Raw genomic sequence first — 24,007 nt, forward strand, 5'->3', positions numbered from 1 at the left:
GCAGGAGCAGGTAAGTTATTTCTGTGTATGTACGTGTTTTAGTGTGTGATTACCACTGTATGTAAGCCTACTACACTTTGCATTCGCTCAAAAAATGGTGGCACACAGTGTAGGAGGTTTGAACATGCAATCCCCTCCTTTCTACTGGCACTAGCCAGGATAAGGGAGGGGGGATTCTGTGAGCTCACTAGAGCGAGTGTGTCTTCTCAAATTTTGCAGCATAAAGCAATGTGGTTGCTTTACCACATGACAATGCTGCAATTTTGGGAATTGCTCCCTCTAGTGACCAGCAAAGGGAAATGTTATTAGAATCTAATTTATAATATTTCCTGACTTGTGAAAAAATTTTAAAAATTAGAACAATGTTTATTCATTTATACACTAACGGTTTAACGGGAAAAAAATAAAAACATTTTCTAGCGACACATTACCTTTAAGTGGAATTATGTTTCGACTGCATTTTGTAATGCCGGAAGACAAGCCAGCAACACTTATATGCGGTCTAAATAAGGATCTGGATTTCTCAATATGCAAGGACACATTTCTTTATTTTGCAACAACTGGGAAAAGTAGATTCTTCTGCACTATTAGCAATAATTACGGTCTGCCAAAATGCTGGGTACTGCTGAATTCTATCATGACCTTACCTTGACAAGGAAGCCAATGTACTGGAGCCACCTTTAGGGTGACAAGCAGAACGCCAAATGAATGTTATCCTACATTTATAAAGCAGCACATTAAAAAAAAAAAAGGTTCATATCAGGTGAGCAATTAAAAAATTGGAAGGGAGATGTATTAAAAAAGGGGTTTTCCCGAGATCCCTATCCCCAAAAATTATATCAATCCATTTTCCTTACCGTAAACCTGCTGACACTATTCCTCCACAAAAACAAAGAACAACCACTTACCGTTACTCATGTTACATAGGTTGAAAAGAAAAAAAGACCGGTCAATCAAGTTCAACCCTTCTCAACAAATTACCAGTCCTTCATTGCTTGATTAATTATAACCCTCAATGCCATTCGTAAATAAATAATCTAGCCTTTTATTTTTAAACGTCGACATAGTATCTGCCATCACTACCTCTTAGGGGAAGGGCATTCCATAGCTTGACAACTAACTGTAAAGAACCCTTTTCTATATTGATGTCTGAAACGTCTTTCTTCCACGCGCAATGAATGTCCCCTTGTCCTTTGTGGAGCCCTTGGGAGGAACAGATCATGTGCTAGTTCCCTGTATTGACCAAACATATACTTATTAATATGTAGAAGATCAGCTTGGAAAAAAAAAAGACATCTTAGAGGAGAACAAGCCCAATTTTTCTACCCTTTCATTGTAAGCGACACCTCCCATCCCATTTAGTAATCTCGTTGCCCGCCTTTGAACCCCCTCCAGTTCTCCTATGTCCTTTTTACAATGTGGAGCCCAAACATGAATTCCATATTCTAGATGTGGCCTTACAAGGGATTTCTAAAGTGGTAATATTACATTTGAATCACAGGTTTTTCATCTCTTTATCTACACCCTAAAATCCTATTTGCTTTTGCAGCTGCTGCCTGACATTTAGTGCTGCTACTTAGCTTATTCATTACCAGAATCCCCAGGTCCTTCTCTTGTTCCGTTATCACCAGTTTTATTCCATTTAATGTATATGAATTAATGCTATTAATGCATCCTAAGTGCATGCCTTTACATTTATCAACATTAAATTTCATCTGCCATGTTTTTGCCCAGGCTGCCAGCTTATCTAGGTCTTTCTGTAATATTTTAAACTCAAGCGGGAGTTTTAAGTATCCTACAAAGTTCTGTATCGTCAGCAAAAACTGACACCTTGCTATCAATCCCATCCACAAGGTCATTAAAAAAAAAAAAAAAAAAGAGATTAAAAAGAATTGGGCCTAACACCGATCCTTGTGGTCCCCTGCAGACTTCAACCCATTTTGAGTAAGTTCCATTTATAACAACTTTGTTTTCTGTCCCTTAACCAATTCTTCACCCACTTTCATACATGGCCCCACAGTCCCTGCGCCTGTAGCTTCAGAACAAGACACTTGTGTGGAACAGCATCAAATGCGTTTACAAAATCCAAATAAATCACATCAGCCGCATGACCAACATCCAGATTTGCACTTAGCGCCTCATAGAAACAGAGCATGTTGGTTAGGCAAGATCTGTTTTTCATGAATTCATGCTGGTTCTCAGTTATTCGACTTTTCTCTGCTATATACTTTTGTAGTTCATCTCTTAGAATACCCTCAAATACTTTACATACCACAGATGTCAAACTTACAGGATGGTGGTCACTCGGTTCCACCTTTTTACCCTTCTTAAATATTGGTACAACATCAGCCGTCCTCCAATCCTATGGCACTGATCCTATTATAAGAGAGTCTAGGAAGATGAGATACAATGGTCTGTCCATTACTGAGCTCAATTCCCTTAATACCCGTGGATGAATGCCGTCTGGGCCAGGGACTTTATCAATATTTAATTTGCACAGCCGCAGCTGTACTTCCACCTGTGTTAAGCAGGTAATATTGGGTGGAGAATCTTTATCACCGTCCCCCTGAATGTCTGGTACTGGCAGCTCACCAAGGAAAAGCAAGTGTTTAATATCTCAGCCCTCCCTTTGTCATCTACAATTATAGTCCCATGGACATCTCGCATGCCGTTGTAAACGGAAGCCATAATTTTGATTATACTTAAAGGGGGTTGTCTAGGATTAGAGAAACATGGCTGCTTTCTTCTAGAAACAGTGCCACACCTGTCCATGGGTTGCCTGTGGTATTGCAGCAAAGCTTAATTTAAGTGCATGGTGGGTGAGTAGCAATACCACACAACCAGTGAACAGCTATGGCAAGGTTTCTGCCGGAAAGCAGCCATTTTTTTCTATTCCTGGACAAGCATGTATTGCAGCAAATGAGAGGGGCTCAATGTGTGGAAGGATAGCAGGCGGAGTAGTTCCCTTATGCCCAAAACTTACACATTAGAGCATTAAAAAATCCAATTCAAAACACAAAGTAAAATAAGATTGGCCTCATGCACACGACCGTGCCCGTAGTCACAGCCAGTCACCACTGGCCGCAGTTTCAGCCCCTTCTATAAAAAGTACAGGAGCACAGCCCGTAAAACGCAAAAGATAGGACATGTTTTATCTTTTGCAGTGTAGTTCTATGGCACTGACACCTATCCATAGCGATACGGAAAAGGTGTCCACGGCCAATAGAACTGAAAGGGTCCACAATTGCATACCGTATTACAGTCCGCAATTACGGAGATTTTTTCAGTCGCGTGCATGGATCCTTCAAGGGGTTGATTAGAAAAAGTGCCACTCTTCCCCACTGGCAGAATCTGGTATTGCAGCTCAACCACATTCACTTGAATGGGGACTAGGTGCACTACCAGGCCCAGCCCATATACAAGAGTGGCGCAGTATCTGCAAAAATCAAATTAATTTTTGTTTTCAGTTTGGTAGCTTTCCATGCGAACGTTTACAGAGGCATAATGGATGGTTCTGCTATGTGGTGTTATTCACGTGTCACTTACTGTGTTCATTTATCTGCAGTATTGTTTTTTTTTTTTACCTTTGTAAGAGCTATTACAACTATGTTTTGTTTTTTTCTTACTGGAAAAAAAACCCCAAAAACACGATTTAATGATCTGTCAAGCTTTACGCCAATAAAAGGAACAATCCAGGAAAAATACATAAAAATCAATCACAACACAGCCTTTTGCCTAAGTGTTAATTCATAGTATACCAGTCTCTCTAGGAGCTTCCTTCTTGGTCTATATTACTGTAAGTTGTGTAAAAGGATGAAAGTTATAATTATGTTTAAGTGTATATATGGGACGCCAATGACTACTTTAAAGAAGGTAATAGTTGATGCAATACAATAGCAACATACGTTTTTTGCATGATTGGTCCAGAGCGCATGTACATATTTATATACAATAGATTTTTTTTAACCCTATTACTACGTACAAAGTCATGTCCCATTATTATGACCCCCAGCAAATATCCAGAATAATCGCCATGTGCAGCGTTGACAGCAGATAGACGGGCGGAGAGTGACTCAATAAAGGTGCTGGTCGGTTGTCTCCGGTATCTGGAGCCATGCTGACTGCAGTGCATCCCATATTTGCTGGAGGGTGCATGGGGGAGCATCCATAGAGCGAACAAGACGATCAAGGGGGTCCCACAGATGCTCAATTGGGTTCAAGTCTGGCAAATTAGGGGGCCAGGAAGGTACTTGGAAGTCTTGGTCGGGCTCTTCCAATCACTGTCGGACATTTCTAGCCGTGTGACATGTCGCATTGTCTTGCTGTGAGATTCCATCTGCCTCAGGAAAGACAAACAGCAAAACAGCATGTATGGGTGGACGTGATCTGCAACGATGGATTCATACACAAATTGGTTCAGTGCCTTCCACATGTATAAGTGGGCCCAGGGAATGCCATGAAAAAATACCCACGATATAACTCTGCCACCAGCAGCTTGTGTTTTTCCAGCAATTGTTGCAGGGTGTTTGTTCTCGGATGTTTCTCGCCTGAAACAAAAACATCCATTCGTTCGATGAAGCAGAAAACGTGACTCATCGGTGAAGGCAACATTTTGTCAATCGGTGGTCCAATTCCGATACTGCCGTGCAAATTGAAGCCTTTTTTCTGATCCACCTTTTTTACATAGGAGCAGTGACATCCGTCTGCTTCGGAGCCCATACGCAGTAGCATTCGCTGAACTGTTTTAGACACACGGTAGCCCCCTGGTTGATTTTCACGGTGAGCTTCTCCACTGTAGCGTGTCGGTCAGCCCTCACGCACCTTTGTAGCCGACGTTCAGCTCTCACGTCAATGACACGTGGTGCTGTGCAGTTTCTATGTCAGTTATTCCCAATAGTGCCATTTGTCCACTTACGATACACTTACACCACAGAACGCGAACCGTTCACAAACTGCGCTGTTTGAGATATACGGTCACCCTTGTCCAAAAGCCAATAATCATCCCTTTTTGCAACTCTGACAAATCGCCCCTTTTACCCATGGCAACAACGAGTGATGTGTGTTCAGACAGCCCATCGCACGCCTTATATACCCACCAAGCAAGCCCACGACACATCACTTCCTTAATGGGCTACGCGTTGCCAACCTCAAAAAGTAGGTGGTCGTCATAATGTCACTCGTCTGTATCTCTGCCACTACGCTTTTTATTGTGGCGCAATCTAAATATAAAGTAACATACATTTCAGCATTGTTGTGGTGTAGGGTAAACCAGCATCAACATTGTTGCTACTCTTATCACATTCAGCTGATATAGAGACAATGCAATCCAAAATGGCTGATCCTTACCCCCACCCCCCTTTCCATCAGAGAAACATCAGCCTGTCCCATAACCATTACATTTTCAGGCCATTCCTCTGAAATGAGGTTTAGCCACCACTAGAGGGAGCTTACTACATATCCCTCCGTGTGTACCTTGAATTCAATAATCAACCAATATCCAGTAAGCTCCCTCTAGTGGTGACTGTAGGTAGCTAGAATGCCATCTTTTAAAATCTGTCAATAGCGGTTAGACCTCCAAATCCCCTGCATAAAGATATAAGGAATCAGCTCAGAATTTGAGCCAAATACTTCATGATGTTTTAAAGTAGAAGTCTTACAAATAAGGTTACCCTTTGAATCCAAATACCACAAGTCCAAACATTTCGGGTTTTTTGGGCTACATATGTTGCGGTCTTGCAGCTGCTTTGGCATCTTTAAAAAATAAAACTAAAAAACTAAAAAAAGAAAAAAAATATTAATTTAGTGACACAGGCAGTTGAAATTTTTTTCATATATAATATTCTTATTTAATACAGCAAATTAAAAAAAAACTAATTTAGTCTTCAAACATTCTATTTAATTTATACAAATAACTACTAAATACAAAAAGTAGATTAAAACAAAATAGTTATTTTATGGCAAAGTTTACAATGCAACATTATATAGCTTAAAAGGAAGGCCTCTCCTCGCAATCCCCTCCCCCATTCCTACCCACAGAATTTTGCTACGGAAATGTAAACATAACATTGTTTTATTTCCTAGGTCAGTAAAATACGAGCGGGAAAAAGAGAGCGACGGCAGATTATCAACAGTTCTAAACTCAAGACCAGACACTTCTCAGGATGGCGAAATAAGAATAAAGTGAAATTGCAATGTGATCATACAGAAAACAAAGTCTATTCCTCATCATCACGTGATACAAAAGGAGATGTGAAGAGCTGGAACAAAAAAATAAAATAAAAATAGAGCGCTAGCCATGTGCACCGTTCACTGTTTTCTGGAAACTTAAGTGCACAAACAATAAATAAATGTGATTTTTTTTTTTATAGATTACAAAAAAAAAATTCTTATGTTCAGCATCATTGTAAACATCAGTACACGTGTAAAATCCAGCTAATGCTGACAACTTGTATTTCCGGCTTTATAGATCATACCCCAGAACTGAATTGATGGAATTCATTACACAGATCCGTATGCAGCCAACCATATATTTGGCATCTGTCATTAAATTAAACCGTTACAGTGCAAGCAAGGAATGCAAAGAATTTCTAGTGCAATAGAACGGAGATGCACACGAAATATTGCTGATAAAAATCCACTAAGATCCTCGTGAATTCCTTAAGAACGGCTGGGGGGGGGGGGGGGGGGGTCATGATAAAAACAGTTTTCCTCCACTTCCAAAAATCCCACCTTTAATGCCCGATCAGTCCGAAAATTCTCTCCCCCCTCCATGCTCTTTTGCATGGGTCTAAATCTTTGCAAGTGTTCAGTAAACTTTCAGAATAGTCATTAACTCGAAAGACAGGATTCTGCCAGGTCACCGCTAGAGGAATTTTAGACCGAATCCCAGGGTCCCATAGCAGGATTGTCTTCAAGAGGCGGGTTTGTATTAAGAAGTTCGGCTTTGGAAAAAGAAAAAACAGGCAGGCAGGCAGGCAAGCACGCACGCACTGTGTCTGAATCCATTTTTACTTTCCTTTATGAAATACGCACGGATATATTTTGATGTTCAGCAGTCCGATTTCAGTTTATCTAGGGAATTGTCAATTTTGGTTAAAGTTTTTTTGATGCGCAAGGCTGTGAGCCTTGCCGATGGATTGTGATACCAGCATTCCTTCATCAATTTAGCGAGCGATGATAGAGTCTAAAAAAAATAAAAAATAAAAAAGTAAGAATAATTGATAAGTGTTAGTGGAGATAACCCCTTTTTATTTTTGTTTATTATTCACAAGATAGATGCTAAAAGTTAGATTGCTGGTAGAACTAGTACAGGGGACCATAATGTCCTGAGTGAGAAGGTTCTGGCGTATGAAGAGATGGTCAAACATGTGAACTGCCGCTCTATAAAACTCTGCAGGAGATATGGAAACAGCCGAGTGCCATAACTTTGCTGTTTCCATATCTCCCATATAGTTGTATAGAGCAGAGCATACTTCCCACCATTCCATACAATCCCTCCGCACCGTGCCCATGCTGTTGACGAGGAACATGGGACTCTGGTTGATAAATGTGACTCTAGTGCAGGGTACCAGCCTGTAGATAGAAGATATAAATATTGTTGGTGGGGAAAACCCCCTTTAAAATCAGAAAGATGAGTTTACAATCCTACCGGAATGAATTGCGCAGTAGACTACGGTATTGATTGTCAAAACGACAGAACCCTTGCACAACGGCGACAAACTGAAACCATTTGCACCGGATCCGTCACCATTAAAATCAATGGTGATTCAAACTGAAATCTATTGTTTCCGTTTGGATTCCGTTCATGGGTTCACCTGACGGAAAGCTCCGATGGAACCCATGAACGGAATCCCGACGCAGATGTGAACGATGCCTAACCTAGTCAATACTTCGCCTTACTTTGTCCTTCAATTATGTTACAATATGTCTAAGGTCCAAGTTCAAACTTTGCATTTGGATGCAGGATATTTTTTTATTCTTCAGCCAAAACTGGGTAAAAAAAACCTGAAAGGTTTTATATATTTCTATTATAATTCTCCCTCCGTGCACCACTTCTGATTTTGGCTTAGAAAAATTCATTTAAAATCTAGAAATTTATTGAAAATACTGCTGGTTGTTACTTGGAATCCGTCAGCACTGCGTTGACAGACGGAGGTCCTTATATGCACATACTCTGATGCACTGGAAGATGCGTTCTATTCTATATTAGACTGCCGAAAAATGCCTGCAGTAAGACGCCCATACCAAAAAGTAAAACCATGTTCTACACAGAACATGGTTTTACTACCAGCAGGTCGGAAACAAGCAGAAACATAAAAATGTACTAAAGTAGGTAGATGTAAATTTGAATATGAACCTATGCTTTATATGGGTAATATACATAACCCATTGTACATGAGCACTAACGGAGGTAGGATAAATATGTAAAAACGCTGAGAAACTAAAAAAAACTCCTTTAGGCAAGGTTAACATTGCGTCGCCCACAATTCTTGGTAACAGGCAGCATTACCGCAACTCATGGGGAAAAAAAACCAGTTGCAACTATCGACCTTGTAACTTTCTTTCCCATAGTGAAACATTGAAGTTGCCCACAAGTCATAAATCTTGGGTGACTCAATGTGACTGTGGAGCCCTGGTCTATAATACCAAATTAGATTTGTATATGCCAAAATCAGCTAAAATGGTTTTATTCATAAAACGGTGATTTTGAAATGGCAATAAAACGGTGCAAATACTTACTGGGTCTGAAAACCATCTATTGGGAATGTTTGGTCTTTGTTGATCCACACAGACAACTTTCTTCATATCCTCAAAACTAGGATCATTAGGAACAACGTCATAAAATGGAGGCTTATAATCCTCAACGATACCTGGAAACAAAGACATTTTCAATTAGTAAAAGTATTACAGGCGGTTTTTCTGTGGTAAAGAACGTTCAGGTTAAAGAAACACTCCAGTAGAGGAACAGTCCAGTCCCCCCCCCCCCCCCCCCGATGGTGACCCACTAGCCTTTTCTTCATAGGGGGGTGGTCGACGACAACAAAAAAACTAAACAAACCACAGCATGCTCCGACTTTGTATCCCGGCTATGCTCCTGTTATCCCTGAAAGTTGGTATCAGAAGCGCTGGTGGAACATACTACTGTATCAGCACTTTAATTCGTCGTCAGTGACTACTCCAGACCTCAAAAAAAGCATCGAGCACCTGCATGGTCGCCCACTAGTCGCATCTCCGGAGCATATTCAGTCAATTGCTAATCTGGAAAATTGTTCTGAATGTCAAGAGATTTACGAGAGTTCCTTTGAAGAACAGCTCCGGTGCGGGTTCCACGGTGACGTGGAGGCCTCTTGCCCACAATTTAGAATTGATGTTGGAAAACATTGCAGGGCTGTGAGGACAGTGCAGCTGAAAAGGCAGCTCCTGTGCAGGTGAGGCTTTGGCGCCAAACAGTAGCCTCAGCAACTGGCTTTACCTGCAGCGGCTCCTAAATAGAGGAGGACCTGTCACATCTTCTCATGGTGCCCACTGAAATCAATGCGCCGTCTGTATAACGAAGTACTTAAAGGCCATGTAAACATTTGAAAGCGATTCTTTTTTTATTTTAAACAAAAGGTCTGTTATGTGCAACTTTATAATTAGTTTAGTTTATATTAAAAATAATTTTTACTTTGAGATACAGCTGCTTTGTATTCTGTATACAGAGCAGCTGTATCTTATTCTGAATCCTGTACCACAGGACTGACGGCTTAAGCGTCAGCGGGTCCTGCGTGTCCCAGATGATGGATAAAATGGTTGATCCTACATGTCAAAGTTTATAACTTAAATGTGACCGCTAACATGTGGATTTTAAACCCATCAGTCCCGTAGACCTGACTGATTCGGGTCTGAGAGCACGATACAGCTGCTCTATGTACAGATCTATGCAGATTACTGGGGGTTCCAGCAGTGAAACAGTATTTTGGGGGACCCATTAAACAAAAACACTGTGTAAAAGCAGATCACTTCTTTAAAAAAAAAAAAAAAAGTGTTCAACAATACTCTTGCCCGATCTGACATCTGACATGGAAAGCTGCAATTGCATGCTGGGGCAGGGGGAGGGGGGGCAGGGTACAGTTGCGGCTTTTCACGCCCAATGTCAGATTGGGCAGGGGTATCATTGGAGGCACACTAAGAATATAAAAATACTAAGAGCTAGAATTACTACTTACCAAATTAAAATGTGCTTAAACTTAAATGCTAATTTACATCCATTTCAGAGCAGGGTATAAAGTTAATGGGACTTATTATGGTGACTTCTAGATGGATGCAAATTATTTCATCTACCTAGGATATGTACTATGCAGGTACATCCAAAGGGTAGAAAACGATCACGTTCAACAAGTGCGGCTCCAACCACTTTGCAGGCAAGATGTGATAACATCACAGAATTATTTACTTCAGCTGCCACCTTGAATGACCTCGAACTCTGATGTAAAAAATGGACTTCCCAAGGACACGCACAACATGAGAGAGAAGTATGATAACTCCGTGATATGGACGATTCTCATTAAGACGACAGTCCAGGGATTACACGTTGGCTAATAAGTAACAAGTTCACAGAGTCCTTTGAAGTTTCTGGAAATTATACACTTCTAAATAAAATACATGGTGGTTTCACACTGTAAACTTTACAGTAAAAAAAATACCCTATTAGGGAACTTTAATTTAATAGAGGGAGGGATTTCCCATTCAGGACCCTCATCTATTACCCAGAACAGAGAGCAGCTACAAAGAGAGTCTCACACTCTGGAGGACCCAATAAGCACATGCATTACATGAACAGTACATTGATTTCAATGGAAACTGTGTAATGCTTCATGTCCCCTTTGGTGGTGCTGCAGAGAAATTGAGCACTTTCTTCTGGATTCTCCCCTAGATTACTGCTGATTGAAGGAGATTCCAGCAGCAGGGCACCCTGTGAATTTTTTTGGGTGACCCTTCTAACCAAAAAGATATTGTCCAAACAGGACAACATGACCACAAACAGATTGTGCCGATAGACCCTGCTGACAACCTACCATAACAGTGGGGACTGCTAGGGGGCCCCTGACAACCCTCTTAGGAGGGGAGCAAGTATCCAATTGTCTGACCTTTTGTTTGCCACAGAGATAAGCTGTGCCAGTGGTCAAGTAGACCATTGTCCCCACTGCTCTATTAAAATAGGATATGTGGCTGATGTTCGACTGATTGACTAACAGCGATCGGATGTCTATGACCGCCTGTAAAGATATTCTGGTAAAAATAAGGCCCCATGCTGGGGGCTGTACCCAGACACTACTCCCTGCAGTTTTCATACTACAGAGCGGCAGGCCGCCGGATTACAGGGATTTTTTTCCCCAGCCTAGAAGCATTGCTACGGAAAAACTAATACGGCGTGTGATGGAGCACGGCACAACTTTTTGCAGGAAATCAGTGGCATAGGGAGGTACAGTGGACCCTATAGAAGTCTGTGGGTGTCCTACCACTGGGTGTCCCACTACTGAGTGTCCCGACCCAGATACTCTAAATCAGTCGCAAACATTCATCTCCGGTAGGAAAAAGGGGACAAATAGTGCAACACTTTTGGGACAATTTCAATCCACGCTTTTCATCTTTGGGCTAGAGAGTTTGGCATGCTGAACAATTTTACATCATGATATGCCTTTCATATTAGTTTATCCCGCGAGTATGGAATAAAAGCGTAGATTGAAGTTGTCCCAAAGGAGATATAGGTTTGGAGTATCTGGGTCGGGACACCGCTATATCTTGTGGAACTACAAGGTGAAAAATAACTGACAGCAAACCAGCGGGACTTGGAATTATCTATCTGCATACAGGCTGGGGGGAAAGTGAACCCTCCGAAAATATTCTAGACTGCCTTCCGTTTTGCAGGCAGAAAATGGACTCAAAATTCCGTCAGATTTTGGCCTGCCGGCAGAACATTTGCCCTGTATTTTGCTGCATTTTCGCACACGGCCATAGAGCGCCACCGGCAAAAGTCACCGCAAAAGCAGCTTTCTTGGTCTCCCATTCAGGTCAATGGGAGGTCAGAGACAGAAACGGCCAAAGAAAGGGCATGATTTATTATTTTAGAGCGCGCGCCTGGGGATGGGGGAAGAGTATTTTTTGTGCACTTTTTTGCTCTAAGATGTTCATTTTAATTATGTTTTTTCTTCATCTATATATTACATATGTTTTACTTAAAATTATTTTTTTATTCAACCCGAATTTTTTTTTTGCCAAGCAAATTATGCAACTTTTTAATAGGTCTGATTAAAAATTTGCTATCGTTTTGTTTCTACTGTTCTTGTGCCGACAGATTAAAGAGTTAATAAATCAGCCATCTTTCAGTAAAGTACATTCTTACTCGAAGGCCCTGTTCACATCTATCTGTGACGGAGGCTTCGTTGTGAACAGTCTGTGCATGCAGCGCTATTTTGTCTGGCAAAGTGACGGGAAACTTAACAGAACACATTCAAGTCAATGGGTTCTAACAGGCATGGTTGTTTCCGTCATGTGTTGGATAAGGTGCTTCCGTTTTTCTGTTCCTATGGCGGTGCAGAAAACCAGAAAAGTGTGCAGATGTGAACTGGAAAAATCAGTCGTCCAAAAGAAAGGAAAAAAATAAAAAGAAAAAAAAATATCTGCATAAAGTTAAGAAAATATATTTTTCTATGTACACATTTATAGTACATGCCAGATACATCTTTATTATTAAGCACCCGGGCAGGATCAACGCGCCAGACAAGAACTAGACAAAACAAAAACACAATACTGAAAACTGGGCGATAGTTCGACCCCAAATAAAATACAAGGAACATTTTATAAATTCAAAATAGCCGTCTGAGCCAACGCTTCTGAGAATGTCTGCGCCAGCAGAGGGAGGCAGGAAAAAAAAAAAAGTTAACACGTGGTACGAGGCTGAAAACACAAACATCTTACCGTTGCTAACCATGCGTCTGGCAACTTCCCAGAGGACCAGGCCAAAGGCATAAATATCCACTCTTTTGTAAGAGTCAAAACAATCCACTTGGATCGTCTCATCTAGGACTTCAGGAGCCATGTACCTCTTGGTTCCTACACGTGGGTTATTCCCGACATCGAGCTGATTGGTTGATTGTGAGTGCATCACAGCCAATCCTGAAACAGAAAGTCCGGGCGTTAGAGCAGTGAAACTACAAAAGAGCGAATCGTGCGTCTTAGGGGTATGCAAAACAAGCACAGGTAAATTCTTTTAGTGTGGCATCAATGGGCCCTGAGCAGTGCTGGATTAAAAATAACGTGGAGTATTGGATGATCATAGGAAAGTATGTAAGGTTCACATGTAAGAGTAGAGAATATTCAGGGAAAAATAAAATAAAATTATTATTTTTTTTCCTGGAGATTTTACTGATTTTGTTCCAATGCTTTAAAAATGAAAAGTGAAGCAACTTTACAATAGGTCTTAATTAGAAATGTCCTATTGTTTCGTTTCTACAGCTCCAATACAGAAATGCGTCTCCATGGTAACCGACAACAAACACCACGCAGTCTCATTTTGCAGTCATATTGCCTTCAATCAGTTCTCTACTAACATATATTCACAAGACGTAGGCGATAGACGGAAAACTGCGAGACTGCAGAATCAGACTACAAAGTGTTTGATGTTGTCTGTCACCATGGAGATGGTTGCACATGAGCTGTAGAAACCGAACGAATTGAAACTGCAGTAAGTCTTCGTTAGAAAAGTTAATTCATTTTTCATGCAATAAAAATTTGGTTGTGAAGGTGGACAAAGCCTTTAAGTTTTGTGAAATATGAAATGTCACATTGTAACGTATCTCTGAACTGCAGACAAGTGCCAGATTAGAACATCTTCTGGATTAGTATTTGCCAGATCATGAATTAATTGACAAAAGGAATGGTAACACCCAGATGTCACTCGGGCGTGTCCTTACATACTGACACTGTCCAAATCAGTGCTGACCATGTCAGACTGTGCAGGGACACGGCCCATTGACCAGAGGAATAGTAACATCCAGTTGTCGATTTAGTCATACATTTCCAGGAGGAATAGAAGAGGAAAAGCACAACAGTTCTTCGTAAACTTCCTCCTGCTTAAAATTACAATTCTGGAGCATCTTTTCCAAGATACATTTTTCAATTAGTCTTTAGGCTGGATTCACACATACTTTTTTTTTTTTTTTTTCCCCTTTTGTATCCAGTCCTAGATTTGGCTTAAAAAGGAGTCTTCCAGGACCAATACCGATGACCTTATCCGATCCCAACCAAATGTAAAGAATGAATGAGACTGCTAGCTGGAGCGCCCTCCCCCCCATGCAGTTGATCGATAGGAGTGTTGAGTCAGATCCCCATCATTTAGAAATTGATGGCCTATCGATATTATAGCCCCAGAAAACCCCTTTAAATAACTGCATACAAACTGAATGTGTCAATCTACCCGTACTGCATCATCCAATAGTAGGGCTTGGAAGTGCGAGGTATTTCATGACCCAAAAAATCATTAGAAGAAGAAAAACAGTAATAACCAATTAGGCGGCTTGTCAGATTTAAAAAAACAAAAACAAAAACACAAACAAAAAAAAACAGTAATGATTAGCATATCAACAAGGAGTACCACTGTGGTGATGGATTCCTGTTGATTCAACAACCTCACAAGTTTTCTATACTTTATGGTTGTCAAAAGATTCAGAAAAAAAAATAATTTTTTTTTACGAAGCATACAAATGGCAACAAACACTGCCATCTACTGCCCATTTGTGGTAATAGAAGGCAAAGTAAGAAAGTAGATGTTATAAGTAGCCCTGTGCAGTGCTTTCCTGAGGTGCAGGTACGCATAAGTGTACAGAAACACAGATACAACCTCTCCAGGAATGTGGGTGAAATATACTTCACTGTACTTGAACTAGTAAATGTGATGGAGAACATTACCTAGATCAGCTATGCAGCACTGTCCGTTCTTCTTCACTAGAATGTTCTTGCTCTTCAGATCCCGGTGAGCGATGGCAGGTTTCCCCTGCGTACCGAATATCTCAACATGTATATGTGCTAATCCGCTGGCTATGGAAAGGACAATTCTGAGACAGCTCACCGTGTCCAATGTGGTTACTTGCAAGTAATCATACAGGGATCCCATTTCATGGTAGTGCGTAATAAGCCACAACTGTGTGCTGGAGTTTCTGGAAGTCATATCAGAGGCGATGAAACCTGGTAAGAAAAAAAACACAAACAGTTTTGTAAGCAGCGAGAAATCAGATTATCCAGTATGATCGTATAAAACTATATGCTCATCATCAATGGGGTTACCAAGATCTTAAATAAAAAAAAGTGGGTACATTAGTTAACAAAAAAATAAATAAAAAAAAGTCTTGTTAGTGTAGTTAGGAGATGAAAAAGGTCACTATTTATAAAGCATCCGGCTGCTATTTTTGCACTCTATCCTTATGGCCAGTTTGGGGCAACATTTCACACGCCAGATGACTTTTGGCCGTCCCATATAGGGCCAAACCAATTGTACACAATAGAAGGGTTTCTTAAAAAAGCCACACATTTTTGTGATACATGTCCTATACAAACACTGCAATTGTTGCTCATAAATAGTTCTTGACAAGATCACTTACTGCGTACAGTGTTGGTATTGGAGTTGAACTTCGTAACAGTATGCAGTAAGCTCCCATGCTCCATCTAGTGGTGTCTGGAGGTAGCCAATGTGTTATATTTTACCTCTGACTACAAAGCGGATATGGAGCGCTATAGCCGAAAAATTCAGCTCCGACCACAATAAAGATATTAAAAAATTATTCAGCACAGAAATTGAACCCAATTATAAAAAAAAAAAGTGCCCAATAGTGGATACTTTAACGCTAAGTTTATGGTTTCATTTAATTGCATTTTAGTTGATCAAGGCACAAAATATCAGATGCATTGTTAGGTTTAGTAGATTTCCCCTTTATTAAAGGAGCTGTCTAATTTTTGACCACTTCGTTTCAAACGCTGTATCCAATAGGGTATTGAACAGGGAACGAGGGTGGTTACTGCTCATGAAATTACACTATAGCTAAAACTATACTCAAGAATGACATTCAATAAACACTGGAGAGAAGGTGGGACGTTCAATGAAAACAATAGACATCACATACATCGAGAAATTCCAAATAGGCTTATGGGATCCACTTTGTTTTCTTGCAGCTCCCCTGCCACAAACTAGTGGGGCTTCCAGCCGTGACACCTCTCAATCGACAATACAAAACACAGATAAAATGTCTAAACTGGATCTATTCAGCAATCGCAAGCTGCACAAGAGAAGTAGAGTTGGGTCCCTCTCCACAAGGCATAATTTGCACTGGCAGAAAGAGATATTTTCATGATCTGATCCCAGGCCAGGTACACAGAGTAGCAATAGATCCCCTTTGAATACTGCATAAATTCTTACATTGCTTCCATAGGGAGTTCACAGTTCATGTATCGGATCTGTGTCAGAGGGAGGGGAAAATACATACAAGTGCACATAAAACTTGAAAACCCAAAAAGAAGAGTAGGACGGAGATCCTATAGGCAATGTCCCAAATATAAAAATACAATATTACAAGAAAAATGTATCAAGTCGTGGAAGGAAAAAAAAAAAAGACAAAGCATTTTATTCCATAGACAGCTAATCCCAGAGCTAATCTCTGTAACCAAGTGTGGCATATTTCAGAGTCTTGTGTGATGTATCTCAAGTAGAGACTCATTCTGCACCTCGCCTTCTGTTTACTGGTACGCTTGGTGTTAAAAACTAATCCCACTATTAAAAAGCGAGAACCAGCAGCGATAGATGAGCTCGCTCAGACAGTAAGAACCGGCTTGTAAAACAGGCCAACTAAGCGTCGCGGAGATCATACTGAACGCTAGAACTAAGCCCAGGGCACTGGGGATCCACACACAATTGAACATATTTTCTAGGGGAATGTTGGGCATCTGGGGCCTAAGTGCCGGCAATTTCTTGCTTTGCTGCACTGCTGTCTCAACATGCCAGGATATTTATGAAGAAAAGGCAAATCTAATGAGAAGAAAAAAACCCAAAATGTCTGGAATGTAGGGTCTTAAACAAAAGGTTGATGGAAAGTAGAAAAAACTCTGGGAGCGAGATGGTTCAGTACACAGAGCTCAAGCAGAAACCTAACGACGGCAGAGCTGTCAACAGAATATCGGTTATAAAGAACTGCTTCTCTGTTTTTATTAGGCTTTCAAATGGAAATGTTAGAACTGGTATTATTAAAGACTATGTATGTCCACCAAAGAAAACCAAATTTTACTTTGTCCAAACGGAAAGTGAAAAAAATTAAGCAACTTTTCGGTCTTGATTAAAAATTTTCTACCGTTTTGTGTCTACGGCTCGTATACAAACCGGTGTCTCCATGGTTTAAAAAAAATAAATAAAAATAAAAACTCAGGCTGATTCTGCAGTCATACTCTCTTCCATCCGTCCTCTACTGTTTGCTTACATACATTCAGTGGAGTGCAAATGCGGATCAGACTACGCAGGGTTTAACTGTAGTCAGACAATAGAGACACATAGGTCTGCATAGGAGCTATATCCCCAAAAATAGAAAAATTTGTAATTAAACCTACTGCAAAGTTACTTCATTTTTCATTTTAGATGCATTGAAACACACAAAAAAAATAATTTGCAAAAAGGTGTCGGCATTAACCCCTTAAGGACGCAGCCTAGTTTTGGCCTTAAGGCTCAGAGCCCATTTTTCAAATCTGACATATTTCACTTTATGTGGTAATAACGTCGGAATGCTTAAACCTACCCAAGCGATTCTGAGACTGTTTTCTCGTGACACATTGGGCTTCATGTTCGTGGTAAAATTTGGTCGATATATTCAGTGTTTATTGGTGAAAAATTGCAAAATTTAGAGAAAATTTTGAAAAAATTGCATTTTTCAGAATTTAAATGCATCTGCTTGTAAAACAGACGGTTATACCACCCAAAATAGTTACTAGTTCACATTTCCCATATGTCTACTTTAGATTGGCATCGTTTTTTGAACATTCTTTTATTTTTCTTGGACGTTACAAGGCTTAGAACATAAACAGCAATTTCTCATATTTTTAAGAAAATTTCAAAAGCCTTTTTTTTAAGGTACCTCTTGAGTTCTGAAGTGGCTTTGTGGGGCCTATGTATTAGAAACCCTGATAAAACACCCCATTTTAAAAACTAGACCCCTCAAAGTATTCAAAACAGCAGTTATAAAGTTTTTTAACTCTTCAGGCATTTCACAGGAATTAAAGCAAAGTGGAGGTGAAATTTGCAAATTTCATTTTTCTTGCTGAATTTCAATTTTATTCATTTTTTTTTCTGTAACAAAGAAGGTTTTACCAGAGAAACACTACTATATATGTATTGTCCAGATTCTGCCGTTTTTAGAAATGTCCCACATGTGGCCCTACTGCGCTCGTGGACTAAAAGACAAGCCCTAGAAGCGAAGAAGCACCTAGTGCATTTTGAGTCCTCTTTTTTATTAGAATATATTTTAGGCAGCATGCCAGGTTTGAAGAGGTGTTGAGGTGCCAAAACAGTAGGAATCCCCCAATAGTGACCCCATTTTGTAAACTACACCCCTCAAGGAATTCATTTAGGGTTGTTGTTACCATTTTGACCGCACATTTTTTTCACAGCACGTATTTGAATTGGGCTCTGAAATGAAAAAAATGTCATTTTTTCCAATAAAATGTCATTTGTGATCAAAATTTCTTATTTTCACAGGGAACAAAATACCCCATTTTGTTGCCCAATTTGTCCTTAGTGTGGCAGTACCCCATTTGTGGTGATAAACTGCCGTTTGGGCCCATGGGAGGGCTCAGAAGGAAAGGAGCGCTATATGTTTGTTGGAGTCCAGATTTTGTTGGATTGGTTTTCGGGTGCCATGTCGCATTTGCAGAGCCTCAGAGGTATCAAAGCAATGGAAACCCACCAAAAGTGACCCCATTTTGGAAACTACACCCCTCAAGGAATTCATTTATGGTTGTTGTTAGCATTTTGACCGCACAGTTTTTTCACAGCACCTATTTCAATTGGGCTGTGACATTAAAAAAATGTCATTTTTTCCAATAAGATGTAATTTTTTACCTAAATTTCTTATTTTCACAGGGAACAAAATACTCAATTTTGTTGCCCAATTTCTCCTGAGTGCATCAATAGCCCATTTGTGGCAATAAACTGCCGTTTGGGCCCATGGGAGGCCTCAGAAGGGAAGGAGCGCTGTGTGTTCTTTGGAGTACAGATTTTGCTGGTTTGGTTTTCGGGTGCCATGTCGCATTTGCAGAGCCCCAGAGGTATCAAAGCAATGGAAACCCACCAGAAGTGACCCCATTTTGGAAACTACACCCCTCAAGGAATTCATTTATTGGTAATGTGACCATTTAGACCCCATACTTTCTTCACAGAACTTATTTGAATTGGGCTGGGAATGAAAACAAAATTATTTTTGTCAAATAATATGTAGTTTTGGCTGAAAATTTCTTATTTTCACAAGAAACAAAATACCCCATTCTGTTGCACAATTTGTTCTGAGTGCCGCAATACCCCATTTGTTGTGATAAACTGCCGTTTGGGCCCATGGGAGGGCTCAGAAGGAAAGGACCACCATTTGGCCTACTCGGGATTTTCTAGTGCGAAGTCATGTATGCAGAAGCCCCTGAGGTACCAGTACAGTTGAAACCCGCAAGAAGTGACCCCGTTTTAAAAACTACACCCTTAAGGCATTCATCTAGAGGTGTAGTGACCATTTTGACCGGAGACCTACACCCCATAAACTGTAATGTGGGTTCTCCCGGGTATGGCAATACCCTACATGTGGCTGTTATCAGCTGCCTGGACACACAGCAGGGCCCAGAGGGGAAAGATGAGGGGGATAAGCTGTGCGGAGTGCATCAGGGTAAGTAAAATTGGGGTAAATTATAAACCAAGGGATGTATGATAAATTTTAAAACACTTTCATACAGAGCTCTGGTTATTCGGGACACGTGTCACATTGATATATTGTGTCCTCCCTTATCCCCCTCTTATAGCAGACTTTGCACCTCTTTTGACTTTTTCCCTTCTTGCCAGTTTGGGGAACTTCCCCTGGAAAGTGTTGCCCTGGTACGATGCGTGTGGCCCCGCTTCCAGAAGTACTGGGTGCCCCCCCTTCTTGGTCCCTAAAGATTAGGTTCTTGATAATCACCTCTTGAAATTCCAGGAAAGTTCCCGTCTGGCCTGCACATCGACGTAGCACGTACGCATTGTACAAAGCCATCTGTATGATGTGCCCGGCCAGCTTCTTATACCACACCGCATGGCGCTGTAGGGCTTCAGAGCTTGATCTTACAAGTCCATCACTCCCATGTACCTATTGTAGTCCAGGATGCAGTCTGGTTTGGGGGTGGCCTTTCCTTCATATATCCTAAACCTGTAGGTATACCCTGATGCACTCTCACAGCTTATACATCTTCACGCCATACCTTGCCCTCTTACCCGGCAGGTACTCGCGGAATTGAACCCTCCCTTTAAAATGTACCAGGGACTCATCAATGGAAATACACTTCTCGGGGGTGTATGCTTGGGAAAACCGGGCACTGGAACGGTCTAATAGGGGTCTCCGTTTAGACAAACGGTCAAAACTGGGGTAATCTCGGGGTGGGCACGGCTCATTATCAGTATAATGTAAGAAGCGAAGTATTGCCTCATTTATTAATTTTTTTAGGTTCCAGTTCAGTTCTGAAGTTGCTTTGAGGGGCCCATATATTAGAAACTCCTATCAAATACCCCATTTTAGAAACTAGACCCCTCAAAGTATTCACAACAGCATGTAGAAAGTTTATGAACCCTTTAGGTGTTTCACAAAAATTTAGAGCAAAGTAGGAGGTGAAATTTACATTTTTTTTTTGTCAGAAAATCCTCTTTATACCATTTTTTTTATAACACAAAAGGATTTATCAGAGAAACGCAACTCAATACTTATTGCCCAGATTCTGCAGTTTAGAGAAATATCCCACATGTGGCCCTTGGGCGGTAATGGACTGAAGCACCGGCCTCCGAAGCAAAGGAGCACCCAGTGGATTTTGAGGCCTCTTTTTTATTAGGCACTATGTCCGGTTTGAAGAGGTCTTGTGGTGCCAAAACATTGGGAACCCCCCAAAAGTGACCCCAATTTGGAAACTAGACCCCTTGAGGAATCCATTGTAGTTTTCTTGGGGTGCATGCGGCTTTTTGATCAGTTTTTATTCTATTTTTAGGTGGCGTGGTGACTAAAAAACAGCAATTCTACTATTGTTTTTGTATACTTTTTTTTTTTACAGCGTTCACCGTGCGCTATAAATGACATATTCACTTTATTCTGCGGGGCGATACGATTACGGCGATACCCTATGTTTATTGGTTTTTTTTATGTCTTATGGCGTTTGCACAATAAAATACGTTTTGTAAACAATCATTCACTTTTTGTGTTACCTTATTCTAAGAGCCAGAACGTTTTTATTTTTCAATCAATAAAGCCGTGCGAGGACTTATTTTTTGCGTAACGAACTGTAGTTTTGATCAGTACCATTTTTAGGTGCATGCGACTTTTTGATCTCTTTTTATTCCATTTTTTGGGAGGTGAAGTGACCAAAGAATTGTGATTGTGGTTCGGTTTATTATTATTTTATTTTACGGCGTTCACCGTGCGGGATAAATAATGAAATAATTTTGTAGTTCAGGCCGTTACGGACGCGGCGATACCAATTATGTATAGTTTATTTGTTTGTTTATATATTTTTATTAATAATAAAGGACTGATAAGGGATAAGGGGGATTTTTACTTTTATTACTTTTAAATCTTTTATTTTCTAATTTTTACACATCTTTTTTTAACTTTTTTTTCACTTTATTACTTTGTCCCACTAGGGGACATGAGGGCAGGAGGTCCTGATCGCAATTCTAATACACTGCACTACATGCGTAGTGCAGTGTATTAGAACTGTCAGCTACTCACTGACAGCAAGCATAGTGGGTCCTGACGTTGTCAGGACCCACTAGGCTTCCGTCTATGGCATAGCCGGACGCCATTGTTTGGTGTCCGGTTGCCATAGTCACCATCGCCGGCCGCTATCGCGTAGCAGGCCGGCGATGGCAGCTTAACCCCTAAAAAGCCGCGATCTCTATAGAACGCGGCTTTTAAGGGGTTAATCAGCGGGGACACAGCGATCGGTCCCCGCTGTAGGAGCTGTGACAGCTGCTGAACAAGACAGCAGCGTCACAGCTCCTGTATGTGTCGGGAGGACGGCCGAAACGGCCGTTACTCCCGAGACGTACTATTACGGCATGGAGCGCGAACGATACAGCTGCCATGACGTAATAGTACGTCAAGGAGCGGGAAGGGGTTAAAATGCGATCGGTCACACGCTCATATAACAATAAAGTCTGGTAGCTCAGATTTGGGTGCCACTGCTCACATTCTACCTACTGGGTGGATTCAAGGTGACAAAACTTGGATATTTTTGTGGCCTACATGCCAATCATGTCACTACTATAAAGTTGTCAGCATCTGCACTACTGCTGGAGTAGGATATAGGTGTTGTCAGGTTTCCCTCTCATGCGGTCTGCCCCTGCTGTATGTAGAAAGACCAAGATATTCACAGTGTCGTAACTTGCATGTAGCCCACAAAAAAAAACAAAAAAACGATTGTTTATACAGAGTTTTAGGGTATGTGCACACGATAGCAGGCATTTACGTCTGAAAAGACAGACTGTTTTCAGGAGAAAACAGCTGCCTCGTTTCAGACGTAAATGCTCCTCCTCGCGTTTTGCGAGGCTTCTCAGACGGCCGTAAATTTTGAGCTGCTCTTCATTGACTTCAATGAAGAACGGCTCAAATTACGTCTGAAAGAAGTGTCCCGCATATAATGTATATAAGTGTCCTGCATATAATGTATATAAGTGTCCTCCATATAATGTATATAAGTGTCCTGCATATAATGTATATAAGTGTCCTGCATATAATGTATATAAGTGTCCTGCACTTCTTTTGACGAGGCTGTATTTTTACGCGCCGTCGTTTGACAGCTGTCAAACGACGACGTGTAAATGACAGGTCGTCTGCACAGTACGTTGGCAAACCCATTCAAATGAATGGGCAGATGTTTGCCGACGTATTGTAGCCCTATTTTCAGACGTAAAACGAGGCATAATACGCCTCGTTTACGTCTGAAAATAGGTCGTGTGAACCCAGCCTTAGGAAAATGGTACTGCAGTTCTTGTATGATGGTTTTCAGGCTTGTTTGAGAATTACTTCGAAAAGACCAGAGAAACTCCAGGGAAACTGGATGTGTGACAGTCCGGGGGCTGTAGATTTGTACTTTTTCATTAACAGTAGTTGCTATTAAACAGTTACTAAAACAAGTAGCCGCCTCGCATTCCCATCAGCTATAACCATATGGTGAGAATGCAGGACGGACTTCTGCTAATTAAATCCTCACTCTCCTAAACTGAACGTTCGACCGCGGTCCCAAAGGGCAGGCCAAGAATTCTGTGACACTCGCAATAACCCAGCTACAGTCACTGGTAGGATATGGCCAAAATTCCAGATGTCGTGGACTTAAAGGACCAGTGTCACGAAAAAAAAATTTTTTTAGACGAATTTGATTTTAGTGTTTTATTAAACATTTTTTTATTTATTTGTGTGTTTGTGTTTTACTTTTTTTTATTTTTTCACTTTTTCTTGTCCATGGGGGCTGCCATTGTTTTTTTCCATCTCTGTATGTGTCGATTAACGACACATACAGACATGGAATACGGCACATACAGTCCCATAGTGAATGCGAACGGGGCCCGTTCCATCCACTATGCTGTACGCCGTCTGTGTGGGAATGGCGCATGCGCCGCTCCCACACAGTCCAAATAGAACTGTGCGACGTCCGGCGCCATTTTCTTGTGGACCGGAAGTCGCGGCCGGACAGTAAGATTACTACTTCCGGTCGCGGCTTC

General features: G+C 40.9%; 1 protein-coding gene across 3 annotated transcripts in view; it reads right to left on the reverse strand.

Moving 5' to 3' along the window:
* Positions 1-5,836: 5,836 nt before the first annotated feature.
* ACVR1 (activin A receptor type 1) overlaps positions 5,837-24,007 on the reverse strand; it is a 73,757-nt gene continuing 55,586 nt past the window's right edge. For all 3 annotated transcript variants that reach the window (XM_075829307.1, XM_075829308.1, XM_075829305.1), the window contains exons 7-10: positions 14,950-15,225; positions 12,961-13,158; positions 8,740-8,870; positions 5,837-7,183 (exon numbers count right to left, since the gene is read on the reverse strand). In XM_075829307.1, coding sequence (XP_075685422.1) covers positions 7,049-7,183; positions 8,740-8,870; positions 12,961-13,158; positions 14,950-15,225 — 740 coding nt within the window. In that variant the 3' untranslated portion in view covers positions 5,837-7,048. The remainder of the gene's footprint in view (positions 7,184-8,739; positions 8,871-12,960; positions 13,159-14,949; positions 15,226-24,007) is intronic.

This window comes from Rhinoderma darwinii, chromosome 6 (assembly GCF_050947455.1).
Source record: "Rhinoderma darwinii isolate aRhiDar2 chromosome 6, aRhiDar2.hap1, whole genome shotgun sequence".
Classification (NCBI taxonomy): domain Eukaryota; kingdom Metazoa; phylum Chordata; class Amphibia; order Anura; family Rhinodermatidae; genus Rhinoderma; species Rhinoderma darwinii.